The 19,099-nt window shown below is 38.4% G+C and overlaps 4 protein-coding genes across 11 annotated transcripts; 2 read left to right on the top strand and 2 right to left on the bottom strand.

Moving 5' to 3' along the window:
* Window positions 1–241: 241 nt before the first annotated feature.
* LOC133863423 (glucan endo-1,3-beta-glucosidase 11) lies at window positions 242–1,438 on the bottom strand. Its single transcript, XM_062299359.1, has one exon. The coding sequence runs from the start codon at window positions 1,418–1,420 to the stop codon at window positions 242–244; it is 1,179 nt and encodes a 392-aa protein (XP_062155343.1). The 5' UTR covers window positions 1,421–1,438.
* A 916-nt stretch (window positions 1,439–2,354) lies between these two features.
* LOC133862352 (uncharacterized protein At2g39910) lies at window positions 2,355–6,972 on the bottom strand. Of its 3 annotated transcripts, none has more exons than XM_062298136.1 (8): window positions 6,843–6,972; window positions 6,227–6,761; window positions 6,028–6,114; window positions 5,175–5,365; window positions 4,289–4,484; window positions 3,499–3,563; window positions 3,065–3,166; window positions 2,355–2,796 (listed from the first exon to the last, which is right to left on the bottom strand). In XM_062298136.1, exons 1-8 carry the CDS (start codon window positions 6,881–6,883, stop codon window positions 2,661–2,663), a joined length of 1,353 nt encoding a protein of 450 aa, XP_062154120.1. In that variant the 5' UTR covers window positions 6,884–6,972; the 3' UTR covers window positions 2,355–2,660. The 3 variants fall into 3 exon arrangements, 2 of the variants coding, with proteins under 2 accessions (XP_062154120.1, XP_062154121.1); XM_062298137.1 differs by having other exon boundaries at window positions 2,658–2,796; window positions 3,030–3,166; XR_009899211.1 differs by having other exon boundaries at window positions 2,762–2,796; window positions 3,487–3,563.
* A 3,593-nt stretch (window positions 6,973–10,565) lies between these two features.
* On the top strand, window positions 10,566–14,158 carry LOC133862745 (LIM domain-containing protein WLIM2b). Of its 6 annotated transcripts, none has more exons than XM_062298603.1 (7): window positions 10,566–10,719; window positions 10,843–10,915; window positions 11,484–11,658; window positions 12,091–12,190; window positions 12,288–12,322; window positions 12,447–12,536; window positions 13,671–14,158. In XM_062298603.1, the coding sequence occupies exons 3-7, from the start codon at window positions 11,524–11,526 to the stop codon at window positions 13,878–13,880; spliced, it is 570 nt and encodes a 189-aa protein (XP_062154587.1). In that variant the 5' UTR covers window positions 10,566–10,719; window positions 10,843–10,915; window positions 11,484–11,523; the 3' UTR covers window positions 13,881–14,158. The 6 variants fall into 6 exon arrangements, with proteins under 6 accessions (XP_062154587.1, XP_062154583.1, XP_062154585.1 ...); XM_062298599.1 differs by having other exon boundaries at window positions 11,393–11,658; XM_062298601.1 differs by having other exon boundaries at window positions 11,357–11,658.
* A 1,105-nt stretch (window positions 14,159–15,263) lies between these two features.
* LOC133862744 (proliferating cell nuclear antigen-like) lies at window positions 15,264–19,068 on the top strand. Its single transcript, XM_062298597.1, has 4 exons — window positions 15,264–15,775; window positions 17,688–17,840; window positions 17,954–18,051; window positions 18,269–19,068. Exons 1-4 carry the CDS (start codon window positions 15,457–15,459, stop codon window positions 18,653–18,655), a joined length of 957 nt encoding a protein of 318 aa, XP_062154581.1. The 5' UTR covers window positions 15,264–15,456; the 3' UTR covers window positions 18,656–19,068.
* The last annotated feature ends 31 nt before the right edge of the window (window positions 19,069–19,099 follow it).

The following is a 19,099-nucleotide window of genomic DNA, read 5'->3' as shown; positions in this document are numbered from 1 at the left end:
GAGTTTTAAGACAGTAAAAAGCCATCTCTGCATGAGAAAGAACCTGCATTTCACTAAAATCTGAGCCTAACTCCACCAGCTTCCAGAAAGAAACTGAAAACTTGAGCCTTGAATCGCATACTTAACTACAGAGACAAAGAATGTGTCGTCTTTACAACAAAGAGATCAACATCAACAACCCACACCAAAATCCTATTATTCAAAGGAGCTCTGAAATGCAGGTCGTCGAAGAAACAGAGTATCAAAAGCTGAGCAAATGCAAGAGAGCAAAGACCAAGAGAATCCCAACTCTCACCAAAGCACACCCCTCACCGGTGCTGAGTGACCCAGAGAAGTCAATCTTGTATTTCTTAGTCATATTGGGGTAGAGAATCCCCCAGTTGCGCTTAGGCAGAGTCGTCCCCTGCCTCACCTCCTCATCGTCGAACAGCTCGTATATGTAAGCCTCCGCCACCCCTTCCTTCCTCAACGGCGTTCCAACTCCCGATCTCAAATGCGCCACCAGGCCCTTAAGGTACATCTCCGCGTAGGCCGGGTTGGCATCGACCTCACTGGCTTCCCCGCCGGAGCTCGGCCACCCGGTCTCCGCCACAACCAACGGGATGTTCTCATATCCCGCCACAGCCATGGCGCTAATAGCCGCATCGACCATCATATCAAAAAGATTCCGATAGCGAACGCCGGTGACCAAATCGTCGCGGAAATTGAACGAGTGCTCCTGGAACAGAGCGAAGCCAATGGGAATCTCGGAGTTCAAACGGTAGACGTTGTACGGGAAGATGTTGATCAAGAAGGAGGAGTTGGTGTCCCTGAGGAACTGAAGCAACGGCTTGATGAGTGTCTCGGAGACCGGGGGGCGGAACTCGGCGGCGGAGGGGGGAAACGAAGTCGTGAGGAGGCTGATGAAGGAGAAGGAGGTGGAGACGGAGATCCTACGGATGCCGAGGTCGCGGAGCGCCAGGTGGATGTTTCGAATGGCGGAGAGGAGGACGGATGCGGAGGAGAGGGCGCCAGGTGGGGAGGCGGACAGGAAGTCATTGCCAACGGAGATGGCGGCGATCTTGGCGCGCGGGTAGAAGGGGACGACGTGGACGTAGAGCCAGCGGAGGGCGTTAGAGCGGTTGGCGGCGATGGGTGGGACGAGGGGGTTGGGGATGGTGAGGATGAGGGTGGTGTTGGTGTAGGTGAAGGCGCGGGTGATGGCTGGGTTGGGGCTGAGGATGCGGATGGCGGTGAGGCCGAGGTAGGAGACAGCGGTGGGGATGTGGTCAGGTGGCGGAGGCTTGGGCTTGGTGACGGGGGTGAAGTAGGTGACGCCCAGGGTGGTGAGCGAGGTGGTGGTTGGGAGGAGGGAGAGGAAGTGGAAGGAGAGTGCGAGACTGAAGAAGAAGAAGAAGGAGGAGGAGAGAGAAGGAGCCATGTGGATGTGGTTAGTTGGCTGTTGAGACTCGAGAGAGTTTTGGAGGGATTTGATGGGGTTTTCAAAAAGGAGGAGGTTAAAGCCATCGAGGTCGTTTTTTTCTTTTTGTGAAGGCGGTTATGAGTTCCGTTAGGCTCCGTCACTCCCTCCAAATATTCTGCTGTCCCTCCTCGTTAATCTTCCAACGAGGAAATTGTTTCCCTCCTTCCTTTTCTTTTTCTGTGTGTTTTATTTTTTTTTCGTCCTGAGCAAATGAACTTCAACGAGGACCAAAAAAGAAACACAAAAACCATAATTTTTTTTTTTTCAAAAAAAAGATATTAAAATTGCTAATAAGGACAACCATCATAGTGAAGAGTCACCGTATAAATGATTTCGCAGAAACGGTCCATTTGGCTAAATTGTGCGTAAGTTAATTGACACGCAATAAACTTTTTAAAAAGACTGAAATCGTCAACGAGCCTAAAAAATGAAAAGCACCAATTGTTTATCTTATTGGAGATCCAGATTGCAAAAATTGGAGACAATAAGCAAATTTCCTTAAAAAATAATGTTGTTTAGGCCCTCTACCACTCCGTTTCTAAAAATAATCATGACAGCTCGAACGTCACCCAAATAGGGACTCCCCTTATTCTTATCCTTTCCTTCCAAAAACCGCTCCTGCAAAATGTATATTTTCATCTTACAATGTTGTCGTGCAATCCAATCATTAATTATTATTTTTTTATAACAAAAAATAATTCAATTGTTAGTTAGAACTGCCATATTAGCATTGTAAAATAAAAATACGATATATATATATATCATTAATCAAATGTTTGGGATTGTTGGATGGATGTTAATTGGGGTCACATGGCAATAGAGGTGGATCGGAACATGTGAGCCATCACGAGACGAAATGCCATGCCTGAAATATGTCAATGGTATTTTAATCTTTGCTCAAAGAAATATAAGTTCAGTAGGCCGGAGTATTATATGATATCCTAATGCACGTCAGCAAAATGTACATGGGCTTGTGCTTGAAATATGTTAGCACCATAAAATGTCGCAAATTAAATTAGCCCTCATAACTACATGTACATGGCTCCCAAAATACGAACTAAAGGGCAGTCTAAAAAAGAGTATCAGAAAGATTGAAGGAAATGCAGCTTATTGATATCTTCGGCAAACTGTTTCTTCCCACATAACCTCTCAATGGCTTTGAAGTTTAAACCCTGCTGTGACAATTGCACTGCGATTGTCATTCATGTGCAGCAACAAAGGGCATTATGTTTACCGTTGTTGTCTCTCTTCCACTTAAAGATGACACGAGATTTGTCAAGTTTGGATCATCTTTGTGCTTGCCCCAGGCTGCTTCGAATTGCACTCCTTTGCATCTTCGGATTACAGGAAAAGTATCAACAGAACAAGTCAAAGATCAAGGAAGGAAGAAAATATAGGTAACAAATTAACAATATGTTATTATATATAACTAGAGAGTAGAAACCATAGTATATGTATAATGTGAGCAAGTAGTAAGTCTAGTATTTACTATATATAACTAATTAACTATAAATTTTTATTCATAAAAAAAAAAAAAAAAACGATCTAGGAAGAAATTCAGTTCAACCTCTATTGTCATGAAAATCATAACAGAATCCTTACTGCTGGAGTAAGAGCAATATCTGAAGAATGCGTGTTCTGATTTCTTCGCGAGCCTTTTTCAATGCTGCCTCTTTATACAATATAGCGAGTTCATCGACCAACCTGAAACCAAAAGTTTCTGTTCTACATTAGATAGGTTTTGAAGCATGATGTATGAGACTAAAAAAAATACTTCCTATTCAAGGTTAAAGCAATCAAGCCCGTGTTTGGAAGAACGTTCACTGAGAACTGACTTCTAATTGTCACTTAAACAATCACTAGCTGCCTATCTAGAAGCGATTGATGAACTGGAGTACTTTCTAAACATCCTTATGAAAAAAATCAGTGATTAAACCCCATATTCTTTCCTCATACTGTGATGTTGTGCACTAATATTCAGACTGCAAGCAAGACACATTCTTTGGATGATGAAGCATAATTACCTAGTAGTTTACCTTCCAATATATGGTGTGTTCCTTATCCACGTTAACCTTAAAATAGTCTGGATCCGTTCCAAAACCTGCAAACAATTAAAGAATCGAGAAATAGTGCATCTCTTACTATATCCAACATCAGCTCCAGAAAATTAAGCTAGGTTTGCCCTAGACTAATTTGTCAATGAGAAAAGCACAAAAGAGGGTAATGGACAATTACATGTTCATTATGTTAGGAATGAAATGCCTGGACTTTTACTGGTTGAGTCAATAAGAACCTAAGAAGGAACTTTGGACTAACAAGGATCTCTTGAAGAATTGTTTCTTGAAAAATATTTATCTTATCAAAGACAAGTACTGATGCCATGCATAGACAATACAAGATGCAAAAGGCCAGATGACGACTGCACATTGAGAAAACAGACAAATAGCTTTTGCAAGGTAGTTCACCACTCTTCCATAGCAAAGTCCAGTATTTTGTTCTTGAATACGATGCTATTCCTGCCTACAGTTAGACTGAGCATGAAACAAGGACCCAAGAAGATCTGTCATCATAATTTATAATTGAAATGTAGACATTGAAAATGCCACCTAGCCAAGGTGGTAAAACTTCATTATTGTGTTACCGGAAGACGGGGATCCCAAACCCGTCTTCACGCTAACAATAATACAAAATGACAGTGACCAACACCCCCCCCCCCCCCCCCCAACAAAATAAATAAATAAAAAAAATCCCACGAAAAGAAAAATTCATCAGTAAACTTCTGAAATATTGTGCTAAATGTCAAAAGAAGATTAAACGATTTCTCACCAGTTTGATAGTCTCGTCATCATCAGCGTGCATCCACTTAAGGAAAAGGGGAAAAATACGACTAAAATGCGCTACTAACACAAGACCAACACCAGTCAAAAGTGGCTCGACATATTTGAGCCATACAATACGGCGCTCCTTGTTCCTTGGTTGCCGCTCCAAGTGACTTAACATCTCATTTAACATCCTTTCAAACCTAAAGAACAAGTATATGATAATAAGCAAACACTAGGTTCTATAAAAAATTGGACAATAATATACATGTCTATACATAAAATTGTATTTATATTAATATCATGAGCAATCTCAACATAAATATGTTTTACATATATGGAGGGCTGGTTGACAAGATCTCTAAACCTGCATCATACAGCAGCATAGTGTAATCTATTTGTAACCCCTATTTAACTCTACAAACTCAACTTACAATAATTGATCTAAGATTAAAAGTAAAAACAAATCAACAAGACGCAAACTAAGAATTTCTATCTCTAATGCAGTGTATCCAGAAAGGGTGCTAGAAAGTCTACACAGTTACTGTTTGACTATGGAGGTCCAGGAGATTTCATAAGCAAAAAATGTAAACGATCCACTATGGCTGGTCAATTTAGAAAGAGTGTGTGTGTGTGGGGGGGGGGGGGGGGGTGAATAAGACATTATTGCCATTCTAATTGATTATTAGCTAGAATTATACCAAAGAGAGTCTTCTTTTGCAAATCTTATCCAAATTCTTTGTCAGAACCATAGCCATGATTTCAGTTTCATAAATAATGTTCCCCGTGAAGACATCACCATCCATTATTATAATAACTATCAACCTTGTCTATGTTCCTTCAGTTTCAAAACAACACCTGCAAAGTAAAAGAATATAGATAATTAAGTATACCATGGGCTACGAGGATTTCCCTTCTGAGTACATGTCACAAGAAGTGTTGACATCTCAATTACATGGGGCCATATCTCATCACTAGAAGCAATATTCTGGCAGCATGCATCAAGAAGCACATCCCCATAACAACTAAGCTCAGCAGCATCAACATTTTTTGCAAGATGTGTAAGGCTAACCATGCCCTGCCCCTGAAAACAGGAGAAGAAGGGATTATCCACCCACTATGACACATCAATTTACTTATTTTGCATTCCTTCCAACAAGTTCTTCCACTTACGGCTTATCAGTCTCCTAACTAAGACGAAGCAAGAATTTCAATTGCTTAATACTGTTGTCCACAAGGACACAAATATAATACAAATAACTATAGAATTTTAAATGGCTCAAAAATAAAAACAAAAAACAAAAATTGGGGCAGAGGTTATATACACACCTCCAGTAGGTTTTAAAACCCCAATCTCGCCCTCTGCTCCATTCTTAAGAGGCAGAGGAAGTGTCATTTAAGCCAGAGCTCATTGACAGGGAAAAATAAAATAAAACAAAGAAATCACACCACGCTTTTGATTGGGTAACCCTCTTCCCTACTTCATAAGAAAACCAACATGAGGACATTTTTCACTCTAACAACAGCTCTTGCTTCCCATTTAAAACACAATTGAAACAAACTTGAAGCTTCAAATAATGAAGTCTATAAATATTTTTTTTTACAAGTAATCAAAATTTCATTAAAAGCAAAAGGCGCTACATAAGTACAAAGGGAGTATACAGGATAAACACCTAGGTAGGAGGAGAAAATAATGAAGTCTATAATCCAAACAGAAGAGTTTGTAACCAATGAAATTGCACATACTTTCACCTCCGGCGACCAGTGATCAATCGCAGTCAATGCACAAGGAATCACCATAGCGCACAACTTTCCCAAATAAGGATAACCAACCTACCAAAAAAAAACCATGAATTGTAACTAAGCCCACATGACCACGAAACACCAACATGTAATATTACACCTCAAATCTTTGAAATTCAAAAAGAACACCCAATGCACAAACCTGAGTGACAACCCATCTGAACTGATAAGCTGCCACGACGGCGAACCCTACCGGGACCCTAGCCGACGCTGCCGAGACCTCGTGGCCTTCGTCCGAATTATCGATCGAGCTCTCCTTAATCCTCTCCTTCAACAATGGTAGCACCTCGGGCATCAACTCTACCACTAGCCTCTTCTCCTCAGGCACCGAAACACAATCCACACCCAATTCTCCAATCCTCTTCGCATTTTCCTCCCTGAAAACGCCGCAATAAGCTTTTGAGAGCTCGCCAAAGGCCAAGTCTGCTGAGATAGAGAGGTGTTGGGGGATCCATAAGAGGAGCTCGTGGGTCGAGGACTGGGAGGAGGATATCCAGGCGCAAGCTAGGGTGAAGTCTCTGATTGAAGCGCGGATTTGGGCTTCGGAAATGCTAGGGTTTGCTGGCGAGGTTTTTTGTGGGAAAAGGGGTTCGATTAGGGCTTTGACGGAAATGTTGGAGCCCTCTGGTGGCGTGTAGTGGGTTTTGGAGAGAAACTCCGTTATTGGCTCCGATAACCTTGAAAACAATTACAGATAAATTGTTAGCGAGAGAATTTTGTGACACACAGAGAGAGAGAGAGAGAGAGAGAGAGCTTACTGAATGAGAAGGTCGTGGAGGTGGGAGAACGAGTTCGACATTTTTGACTCAGTTCAGGTCCTCACTCACTTCGGTTAAGACTCGGGAACTTTGGTTTGGCGGAAAAAGATCCTTTTGCTTCTGAAGGTACTACAAAACGACAGTCCTTAAAGCCGTCGTAGATGTTATGAAAATAATAAGGAATACTCCATTATTTTCTACTTTCTAGACCTAATAGGGAGGGCTTATAATTTTTCACACAACCCATAAATTTGATATGAATTTAACATAAAAAAATTTTGAGTCGAGTTGAGGGTTTGACTCGTTTAATTAAATAGATCAGATTATTGTTGACCTATATAGTATTATGTCAACGCTTTGACACGGCTCGAATATGATACATGACATTTAGAGTTTACAATCTTTTTATATGATTTGCGAATCCAACACGAAATTAACAGGTTATGATTGAATGATCTGACTCGTTTAATTAAAGAAGTCGTATTATGGCTGACCACAACTTATGCCTTTGTACAACCCGAACTGAACATGCAAACATAAAATGCACTCCTACTAATATGTAGAGAGGATTCCATACAAATAAGTAAGACCATCACCGCCCCACCCTTAGAGTTGGCAATCTTTTTACATGAATTGCAAACCCAACACAAAATTAATAGGTTATGATTGAAGGGTCTGACTCGTTTAATTAAAAAAGTCGTATTGGGGCTGACCACAACTCATGCATTTATACGACCCGAACCCAACATGCAAACATAAAATGCCACTCCTACTAACAGGTAGAGAGGATTCCATACAAATAAGTAAGACCATCGCCAACCCACCCTTGAACCACCACCGAGCCACTCCCGGACCAACACCAAGTCACCCTTAGACCATCACTGAACCATCATCGAGCTACCCCCAAACCACTACCGAGCCACCCTAGACCATAACTGAGCCACCCCCGAACCATCATCGAACTACCTCTAAACCACCACCGAACTACTGTCGGACCACCATCAAGCAATTATTTTATATTAATATTTTTATGCAGCGAATACAAATTGATTTTTATAGATTATGCATTTAGAAAATATGATTGATTTTTAAGTTAATATGATTGAATGAAAAATATAAAAAATATGTATGATTTTTCATACGCGCCAAACGCTGTAAAATATTTTATGCTGAAAACATTTTTTTGAAAATTAAGTTTTTTGAAAATATTTTTCGACGAAAAATATTTTACGCCGAAACAAAAGGAGGATAAATAAATGTGAATTATCCACTCTAGTAATCATATATATTAGATTATGCAATAGAACACTTAACAATTACCTATAATGTTCAAATATTATATGTATTTCAAACACATATTAATTTAATAATTTAATTCAATTCAATTTAGAGGAAATCGTTGACACGCCCGAACAAACGTGGTTTCCTACTTTCCTTGAGAATCCTTGGCAATTGGAATGTTTTGAGGATTATAGATAATGGGTCACAATTCTGTGTGGACATATACAAGGGAATCCCATGCACTGAGTATTGACACACCAACCAGGCTTACTTTACGTGCTTTCGGGTAATAAAAGGTCATCATCGTCTAGGTCAATCATAGAATTACAAGCGCGTGCCCTGACGCACCCAAAATGTCCCAAGTCCCAACAACATTCAACAATCAACACTCCTTCCAACATGCCTAGCAGGATGTTATGTTTGGAGCCTGTTAATTAATTGATATAAAATTATATAGGTTAATTATAATTTAATCAATTTAATTAATCGGATGAGAATATTTTATTCTAATTCAATAATTTTATATTAAATTTACATGTCGTGTAAAAAAATGTTAATAAGAGTGTGAGAGAGAGAGAAAAAGAAAATGAATAATATTCCTCCATTGACCCGATTCAACCAGCAGCATAGCAAACGAGTTCAATGCAAATTGTTTTGCTGATATGCTATGTATTTTTATTATTTAGATCATGGAAGGGGTATTAATCTCAATGGTAGATCAGTACAATACATTAATTAAATCGAAAGATTGAGAAGACATTACTGGTTGAGTCATGAGTGATAGACTAAGAGAGGTAAATATAGTCTTTCCTTTTCAATTTTATTTGAATGATTACATAAAAAAACAATATATATAATTTGTGTTTTGGTTATTATATATTTATTTTTGTCTTTTATTAGTTTGAGGGTTAAAAAGGTATTTCACTATTTTGATAAGGAGAGTGCTCTCTTATGTTTGTTAAGGAGAGTTTATTTGGCATGTCCACACAATACGAGGAGAGGGGAAGGGAGGGGAGGAGAGGGGAGATTTGAACTAGTGACCTTCGCTTCATGAGGCGTGGTCCCCAGCCAATTGAGGTACCCCTTGAAGACATTGTGAGTTGTTTGTTAATACTTTTGCTTTGTTGTCCTTTGTTTTATGTTATTAAATAAAAAACATTAACAAATAACTCAAAACAGAAAATACTCATAAAAGCACATACTATTTTCACCTTTACGTCCAGCATTATTGTAGTAAAGGTCGTTATTCCAGAAAAATTATTACCGGATAAAGGAGGTACGAGGTCATAAGTGTATATACCATAAGATCGATTTTCGACATAATGAAACTTAAATTTTACTTAATTGGGGAAAATACCATATTTTCATTATCTCATTTCCTTTAAAGATTCTCCCAAACAAGAGAATACTACTTATTTCCATTCCATTATTGTTGCTCAAAGGAAAATGCCACTAAGGGCAACAATTATTGATCCTCACCAATTCATTAGGCCAAATGAACATGTTGTATGAAACATGGATAAATTTTAAAGGTAAAAAAGCACATAATATGCTTAATTAATTCAATGTATAGAATGACACAAAATTACCACCGGCATATCTATTACACTAACATATGTTGATAGACAAGAACGGACTCAAGAATAGAATAACTATTTCGTTATTTGATTGTGCATTGTTACTCTGAGAATAATCATTCCTCTAAAAAATTAGAGAAATATTAAAATAAAACTTCATCCCTGTCCCATGGGTGGCCAGCAGGAGGTATCGCCGGGAGTGGTCGCAAAAGAAAAGAATATGAATTATCATTATATATATTTTAGCATTCTTCCATTTCTAATAATAGTCGTTCATATTATTAAAAAAATAACCGTTTCAATGTAACATTCAATCAATCATAGCATGAATTGAAATATTAAAAAAAAAAAAAAAAAAAAAGGAGTAAAAACTTTGGCCCTGTTTACTAACCCACTTCCCCTCCCCTCCCCTCTCCTTTAATCATTCTTTTCTGTTTGTGTCAGTTCCGAAAAGTGAGAAGTCTGCAAAAAAATTTAACATTTATTTTATATTCCCATTTTACCCCTGTCTTTGAATATAAAAAAGGGAAAAAAAAAGAAGAAAAAAACTGAAAGGTTGGGGTAAAATAGGAATAGAAATAAATGTTGCTTTTTCAAGAAGTCAACATTTTATCTTATTCCTATTTTACCCTCAACATTTTAATAATGTGAAGAACGAAAACAAGGGAATAAACTGAAATATTGGGGGTAAAATGGGAATAAAGTAAAATGTTGAGAATCCAACCAATCAGTAGTCTATCAGCCGTAATGACACAAACAGAAAAGAATGATTGAAGGAGAGGGGAGGGGAGGGGAAGTGGGTTAGTATTCGAACCGCATTAACGATGTTCTACGAGGTAAAAGTTCAAACAAAAGAAAAGTTGTCGCTGCGACGCTGCCCCCACAGAGGCAGAAAGAGGTCAGCGTGTCTTCGCCCTCAACAAAGTCCCCCAGATAGAAAGCCGCGTATTTGAGTCGTTGAACGAGACAAAGTGGTGCCAAAGTGTTTCCAGCAAAGATTATTTTGCGTCTTTTTAATTGTAACAATCTCTCTCTCTCTCTCTCTCTCTCTCTCTGCGGGTTGTACTACTTTATCTATACTTTTCATTTCGCTGCGTAAAACCACTCTGAGTCTCTGACCCTTCGCATTCAATCCATTTCAGCCACAAGTAGGTTCTGAGAGATCGAGTGGAACCCAGCGAAGCTTTCAGATCCACCATTTCTCTCTTTCTCGAGGTAAACATCTTTGATTGACCATTCGAATTTTTAGGTGCGTTTAATCAGCTAAGGAACCAGATCTCGTTCAATCTCTTTGTGCTTGAGTATATGTTCACATTTGATCAATTTTCTCGGGGTTGCCTTTTAGATTATGTGTTTCTATGAGTTGTCTGATGGGTCTATGAGAAACCCGAGGAAAATGGAAAGAAACTTTATTTTGAGTCTGTTTTTTCACATAATGGGTGTAAACAATTTACTTGATCCGACTCCAATATACGTATACGGCTTAGTTGGGATTTCAGTTTTCTGAAGGAAAAAAAAAAACCCATGTGAATAAATCAATTAAAGTTTCAAAAATTTGGGTTGTTTTTTGTTTGTTTGTTTGTTTGTTTTCGTTTCCTTCGTTTTCTCAAAAACCAAACAGAATGAATGAGAGTTATTTTCCTTGATTTGACACAGTCTGCGTGCATTCTCGATCCTTTTTCTTTGTTTAAGTTCTTGGAGGAGAAAAGGTTGTTGTTGAAAAGGCAAATCTGAGCAGGAAGTTATTTTAGAAAACCGATCTATCGCATTGGATTTGGTGTAGTATTAGTACTTAGAGAAGAGTCAGATCCGAAGCAATAGCTATGTCTTTCACTGGCACCCAACAAAAATGCAAGGTTTGTGAGAAGACAGTATATCCGGTAGAGCAGCTCTCTGCTGATGGGGTTGTTTACCACAAGTATTGCTTCAAGTGCTCGCATTGCAAAGGGACGCTAAAGGTACATCTATCATCTTTGCCGGCACATTTTTTTGTTCTTTTTTTGGTTAATATAATAGTGTCGTAATTAGCTTCGTTTTCAGAACTAGGTAGGAAGTAAGACGAATCCACTATATTCGTCGCTTTTTTGTTATCTTTTCGCTGAAATTATTTGGGTTTACTGCATGTACAATGTGCAAATATTAGTATTTAGAATAATAGAATGTTAAATCAACTGCCAGTATGAATCGATGTTAAATCAACTGCCAAGTATGAATCAACTTTGAGAGAATTATTTATCCTATTCATATAGCTATTATATGGGTTCATAATGTGACATAGCAAGAATTATTTGCATCAACCCAGATTAGGTTTAGTAAATATCAACAGCTTCTCTGTTTGTGGATTGAAATTCTATGCAGGTTATTGATGTGTGTATCTTTTATGTTTTCAGCTTAGCAACTATTCCTCAATGGAAGGTGTTCTGTACTGTAAACCTCACTTTGAGCAGCTCTTCAAGGAGACGGGTAGTTTCAACAAAAATTTTCAGTCACGTATGTCTTTTCATTCGCTGGATAAGTTCTATATTTGATTTCTGTTTGCAGTTTCTTTTCTACCTATTTAATTTGCCATGAATTTCATTTTCAACAGCTGCAAAGTCGGCTGAGAAGTTAACCCCCGAGCTGGTAAATTTTCTCTACTGCATTGCATGTATTCAAAATTTGATTATGAGTTGAGAAATTTATCGTAAGGAGTCTAATGTGTTACTTGGTGTTGTCACTGATTCTCAAAAGCTTGAGTTGGTTTCAGACTAGGTCACCTAGCAAAGCTGCCAGCATGTTTTCTGGGACGCAAGAAAAATGTGCTACTTGTGGTAAAACTGCTTATCCACTGGAAAAGGTAAAATTCTAAGATCCCCAGAAATCAATTTGTTGCGATATTCTGCATCGAAGTATGCATTGAAATTTTATCCAGTTGCAGACTCTCTGCTGTCCTTTTTCCACCTTATATTTTTTCCTCTTTTCCTCTTCCAACCCTGGTAGTTATGGGTTTGAGATGCACGTTTTAGTGTTATTTCTAATAGATAAGTGCATGAACTATGCACATCTATTTTTAATCATAATCTTATGTATGGGAGTATGTGGATCTCACACGATGTTGGTGATAATGAGTTCATCCGCAATAGTTATGCATAGAGATTAATTTTGAAGATGAGTGATTGCATATGTATCACGGATATAGCAGATGGGTATAGCATGCTTGTTTCTTTGTTGCCATGTTATATGTGCTATAGTAGGATTAATGTTTGTAGTGAATCTCCAATGCGCAAATGTATGAATGTGAATTTGTTGGTTCTAATGTTGATTGGGTAGTTTCTGTAAGCTTTTATATCAAAGTTGTTAAGCTAAGTGAACTGAGAAAAGACAATTGTGTTGGTGCTTGGGGATTTTGATTGTCAGTTATCGAGCGGAGAACAAACAGAACAGATTAAAGCCATATAGGACCAAAGCTGGGCTAAGTCTGAGACTAAGATAGGCGAATGGTTAATTTGGAGACAAGCTTGGCTCAGTCAAGTTTTCCTTTGGCAATGATTGAAGCCTGTCCCTAAGTTGCTAATTTTAAAAGCCAATAATAGTACCAATGAGGTATTTCCTTTGTATCAAGATGGAGGGTGAGGTCATGGGCTCAAGTCCAATCGAGTGCGTGCATAACTTTCCAATAAATAAAGGAGGCAATAATAGCAAAATAAAATTTAAAAGGAGGAAATATTCTTGGAATGTTTTTATCAATAAACCTTGAAGTATCCCAACATTTTCTGTCAGTTCTGCATAGCGTGTGCCGAGCAAATACATTTTGGCTGTACATGCATAAAGTTATGCAGGTAGATTCATATAATGTAATGCAATTGGTTTAAATCACGATTGGGGTAATCTGATGCTTCTTATTAAAAATATTCTTGATCTGGATTAGATCAGATCATATTTGACACGTCTGATAATACAACATGGGTTTGTTTTGGACAAAAATTTGTAGGTGACAGTGGAGAGCCAGGCCTATCATAAGTCATGTTTCAAGTGCTCTCATGGTGGTTGTCCTATAACCCCATCCAATTATGCAGCCCTCGAGGGCATTTTGTATTGCAAACACCATTTCGCCCAGCTTTTCAAGGAGAAAGGGAGCTACAACCATCTTATCAAGTCTGCATCAATGAAACGCGCAGCAGCCTCTGTTCCTGAGGCTTAAACTCCTTTCCTATCCTTAATTATGGTTTGATTACATGGGTGATTTTTTTTTTTTTGGTTTCCAAGTGTGTTTCTTCTGATCCCTAATCCCAATAGTGGAGAACTGGCAAAACTTGGTTCTTCTCTGCTCTCTTTAGCTCATCAGTTTTGGGCTTACTGTTGTGTTTGCTTGATATATGGTAAAACGACTTGCAGGATGTCATTTGCAGAACATCATGTGCTTTTTATTTTGGCTTGTAACAAAGATATGGAGTGAGAAAAGTTCATTTACGCTGTCCATTCTTGCTGCTTATCTCTGTACCCTGAAATTTGTCAGTTAAATATGATTTTCTCTAATCTTGCTTTGTTTGGGATTGAGTAATGTTACAATTCATGCCCATTTTCATATTGATTAATATAACGTGTTTTAAGTGAAGGAAGATCATTTTTATTTTATGGTCAGGATTTAAAGCTGGTGCATCAAATAATGTACATGGTGTCAATGTTGACATTTTAAAAAATAAAAATAAAAATAGATAATATAGCATCGTGTATACTGTTAAATACACAAACTTTAAATCCTATTTATGAAATGGATAGTATTCATTTCAAATGAAATGAAGATGATTTTTGTCCGTATTAAGTGACTGACATAAGAAACTACTTAAAATACGTTATCTTAGTCAGTGTAAAAAGCATAGTCTTTAAGATTTCTTGAAAATTTTCCCTGAAAAGTTTAGAAATGGAGTCTTAAACAAAAAGAAAATTTATCATTAAATTTTGTTTGTTTGTAAGAAAATATATTCCATAACAAAATTTGGAAAATCAATATTTTCCTTACCCAATCAAATATGAAACCAATATGGCCTGATGAAAAATATAAAAGCAAAATAGAAGGTTAATCAAATCAATGATGTAAAGCTGTAGTGGAGTTGCTGGGCTAATAACAATCTTATAATTGGCATAATTATTTGGATCAAGATTCTATTAAATTTGGATAAATAATTTGAGAGGATATTAATTCATAATCATGACTTATGTGTGTGATTAATCTGATTTTATCTTTTATATTGTATCAATATCTATGATAGCCTCACTTTAAAAAATAAGCATTTACCATGAAGAATCAAATGCCCCATTAGATTTCATGTCAGTTTGTAAGGTTCTCGTGGTAAAGTTTTAAGTACCCTTAGCATTACTCTTTAGAGTAATAATTTATAACTAAATTTTTATACAACTTTTCACCACCTTGCCTATGTGGCAAGGTGATCCCCTACTACTTTTTGAATTTTAAAAATAAAATAAGGTAAATGACCACCTTACCACATATGCAAGTTGGTAAAAAATTATATAAAAAAGTGTAATGAATGATTACTCTTCTCTTTTAAATTTAAGCTCTTTCGAAGGAGCAGTTGAGAGAGAGAGAAAGAGCCCAAAGCGTCGTCGTTTCATCTAGATTCTGGCGGGAACGGTTCCGTTTCCCGCCAAAGAGAGCAAAAACGAGAACAACGGTCTCTCCCTCTCTCTCTCTCTCTCTCAGAAAACCAAAAAGCCTAATTTCTCTGAAAGATTCAGATTCTCAGAATCTCAAGAGAAAAATGCTAGAGCTAAGGTTGGTCCAAGGCAGCCTCTTGAAGAAGGTTCTGGAAGCGACCAAGGACCTGGTCAACGACGCCAACTTCGACTGCTCGGCGGCGGGGTTCTCGCTCCAGGCCATGGATTCGAGCCACGTGGCCCTGGTGGCCCTCCTCCTCCGATCTGAGGGCTTCGAGCACTACCGCTGCGACCGCAACCTCTCCATGGGCATGAACCTCAACAACATGGCCAAGATGCTCAAATGCGCCGGCGACAAAGACGTCGTCACTATCAAGGCCGATGACGGCGGCGACAGCATTACCTTCATGTTCGAAAGCCCTAGTACAACTCCACTCTCTTTCCTTCTTTTTAGATTTTGTTTTGTTTGGCATTCTGTTTGGTTGCCGAGAAAATGTGAGAAAGGGAAGGAAAATGTGCGAATTAGTTCTGTTCTTGCCAGAAGAAGGTGAAATCTTGAATGTTAAATGCGTTTTTATGGTTTTGGATTTTCTTTATATGAACATTCTACTTAACTACCGCCATTTGTCATGTCATGATCTTGTCTTTGGTGAATGTAAGTGAAAATATTTCCTCTCTGTCTGGTATTTTAATGTTGAAAGTGGTTCTATTGGGCGTATATTTGCTTGTTGAGAAAATGTAGGGAAGGAAAATGGAAATTAGTTTTGTTCCGAAGGTGAAATCTCGAATGTCTTATATGCATTAGTCTTTTATGATGTGAAAGTTTGTTGGTAATGTTTCCGGTATAGTGACGTGTCGCCTTCCTTGGAATTCGTTCACCTTGTAATCTACAAAATAACAAACAACTAGTCGGGGGTGCCGACTACGCCCACTCCGACGCCTAAGTCAGTTTAAATTTTCTGGAAAATTTTTGTAATCTCAGACCTTAAAAAAGATGTGTTAATACATGGTGTCGTAGTCTTATTTATAGGCTTGCAGTCACAGACCTACTGAAGTTCTTGAAGGACAATTGGACTAGGAGTCTAAGTCCTAGTTTGCTTGAGTCTGAGCCTTATCTTCAGGGAATTTGAATAAGGCAGTAGAGTCCAGATTGGAAAACACTCTCCCCTTCTCGATCTTAATTCCACCTTATTAGCGATCTTATCCCATTGGTGTTGGGATAAGGGTCAATCTTGGAGATCCTGGGATTGGAGTCTTATCACTATTCTGATTCAATCGCTGATAGGAATAGTGTCCGTGAATCTTGGATGTAGAATTCTAAGGACTCTCAAACACTTGTTACACCTGAGAAAATAACCCCGAGGCAATTATTCCGTACACTGACCAACTCTCGGCTATGAGAATATCTTAGACATGTTCACTCTGCCCAAACTAGGAGATCTCGGACTATTCCGCACTGTGCAGAGTTTGGTAGGTCCGAGGTGTTATCTTACCGAGATAATCTTTTTATACAAGGTTATGGTAAATGTCCAAGGTGACAAAACCGAGTTGACCCGCGGGTCGGATCTGTGGTTTGAACCTCTGACTGTCATAGAATCTACGTGTCTTCGGAGTTGATTTTATCCCTAACAAAGTTCTTAATGAACCGAGGCAAATGGTTGTGTTAGGCTAATTAGACCCTTTGGTTGGTAAAACATACGGGAACAGAAGAAAATGAAGTTTCTTTTAATGGCTCCTGGTTGGTTTCCGAGAGAGTGGAGAAAAGGAATTGTAAATGACCTTTTCCTGCATCATGGTGAATATATATGAAATCTTAGCATGAACCAAATAGTTGGATTTGGATGAACTTAGTGGAGGCTTTTCTCTTAATGGGTCTTTGTCAATAGATATCTTAGGTTCAAGATTTCGGTTTCCTTTTATTTTCCAAAATTTCTTGGAAAGCCAATGTGAATTTGTTACTCTTTTTAAAATATAATTTTACAAATTGTTAAATTTTCATTGAATTTTATTGCTCTTTATAGATTTTCAACTTTATCTTGGGATCTGTTGGTTCTTGGGACGAATGAAAGGAGAAAACACTTAAAATGGTGTAAATTGACCTCGCATCCTAAGTATTTACTTTGGTTAGCTCTTGTTGCTTCAAAGAGTGAACGTGGGGGTAGTTTGTCCTTTTGCTTAATATAAAAGTTAATATTCATCCGATGGAAGAGATAGAAGGTTGGGTGACTTTGTTACTTGCAAGTGGCAATTTCTTCACTAAATGTGGTATGCTTTCTATTTCTTAAGATCCTGATAGGGTTTTGTTGATTGTTTGCTCCTTATCCTTGGCTTAAAGCTCAAGATAAGATTGCGGACTTTGAGATGAAGCTGATGGACATAGACAGTGAGCATCTTGGCATCCCAGAAGCAGAGTTCCAAGCCATTGTTAGGATGTCGTCGGCTGAGTTTGCAAGGATTTGCAAGGACCTTAGTTCCATTGGTGATACTGGTATTCTGCTTTCTCACTATGTTCATTGTTTTTAAGAAATAGTTTCTCTTACAGAGTATAGATGCATCAGAAATTCATACAGCTCGTTCTGGGGTTAATGGTGGTTTTTGCAGTTGTGATATCTGTGACAAAGGAAGGGGTGAAGTTCTCCACCAGAGGTGATATTGGGACTGCCCATATTGTTTGCAGGCAGAATACTAGTGTGGACAAGGCTAGTTATTTTCCTCAAGTCTTGAATGTTTTGTATTGAACACGCACTCAAATTTTCTCTCTCTGAACCATTGGGGAGTGGAAATTCAGACAATGGTCATTTACCTATAGCAATATAGTGCTCTAGATGTATGTGCTTCTGTTTTCTCCAGGATGATGAAACTGTCAGAGGAGTTACTTACGGGTCCTTAACACGGTCATGTTGTTGGTATATGCAGCCAGAAGAAGCTACCATTATAGAAATGGAGGAGCCAGTCGCATTGACCTTTGCTCTGAGGTATATGAACTCATTTACAAAGGCAACCCCTTTGGCAAACCAAGTGACAATCAGCCTGTCTTCGGATATGCCTGTTGTAGTTGAGTACAAAGTGGCGGAAATGGGTCACATAAGGTTTTACTTAGCTCCCAAGTTAGAAGAAGAGGAGAATCAAACTCAAGTTGAAGCCAGGCCTCAGGCGGACATCAAGCCTGAAGCGGAGGCCAAACCTAAAGCAGAGACCAAGCCTAAATTGGAGATCAAGCCTGAAGAGGAGAGTGATCCTCAAGTGGAAAGCAGGACTCTGGAGGAACCCAAGGTTGAAGATGATCTTATGGATGATGAGTAGTTCATTTGGTGGTAATTGCCTCTTATCATCTAACAAATATCAATTAGCTTGTTTCTAATTCAGCTATCCTCTGTTTGGGTTGAAAGATCCTAAAGACTTGAGATGTTAGGGATAATTAGGTTTTGTACAGATAATCCCTAGATAGTATTCTTATATTTCAACCAATTCTAGATGTTGCCCATTGTTGATTACTGCTGAAGGCTGTTGACACCTCAATTTAAGCTGAATGCCTGAACCTAATTCAATTGCTAGATTTTGCTACACTAATGTTAGTCTAATGGGTAAAGTGGATTAGGTACTGTGAAAAAGCTTCTTATGTGGTCAAGTATAGCAGCGTTCTTTGTATCACAGAAAAATATCATGGCATTGCTAAGGGATCCGGCTAAAGATTGATTGGTAGCTTATTTTCTTCATCTTTTTGGGAGTTTACTATGTTTTTGGAAT

This window comes from Alnus glutinosa, chromosome 3 (genome assembly GCF_958979055.1).
Source record: "Alnus glutinosa chromosome 3, dhAlnGlut1.1, whole genome shotgun sequence".
In the NCBI taxonomy this organism is placed as follows: domain Eukaryota; kingdom Viridiplantae; phylum Streptophyta; class Magnoliopsida; order Fagales; family Betulaceae; genus Alnus; species Alnus glutinosa.
This window is presented reverse-complemented; position numbering and strand designations above follow the sequence as displayed.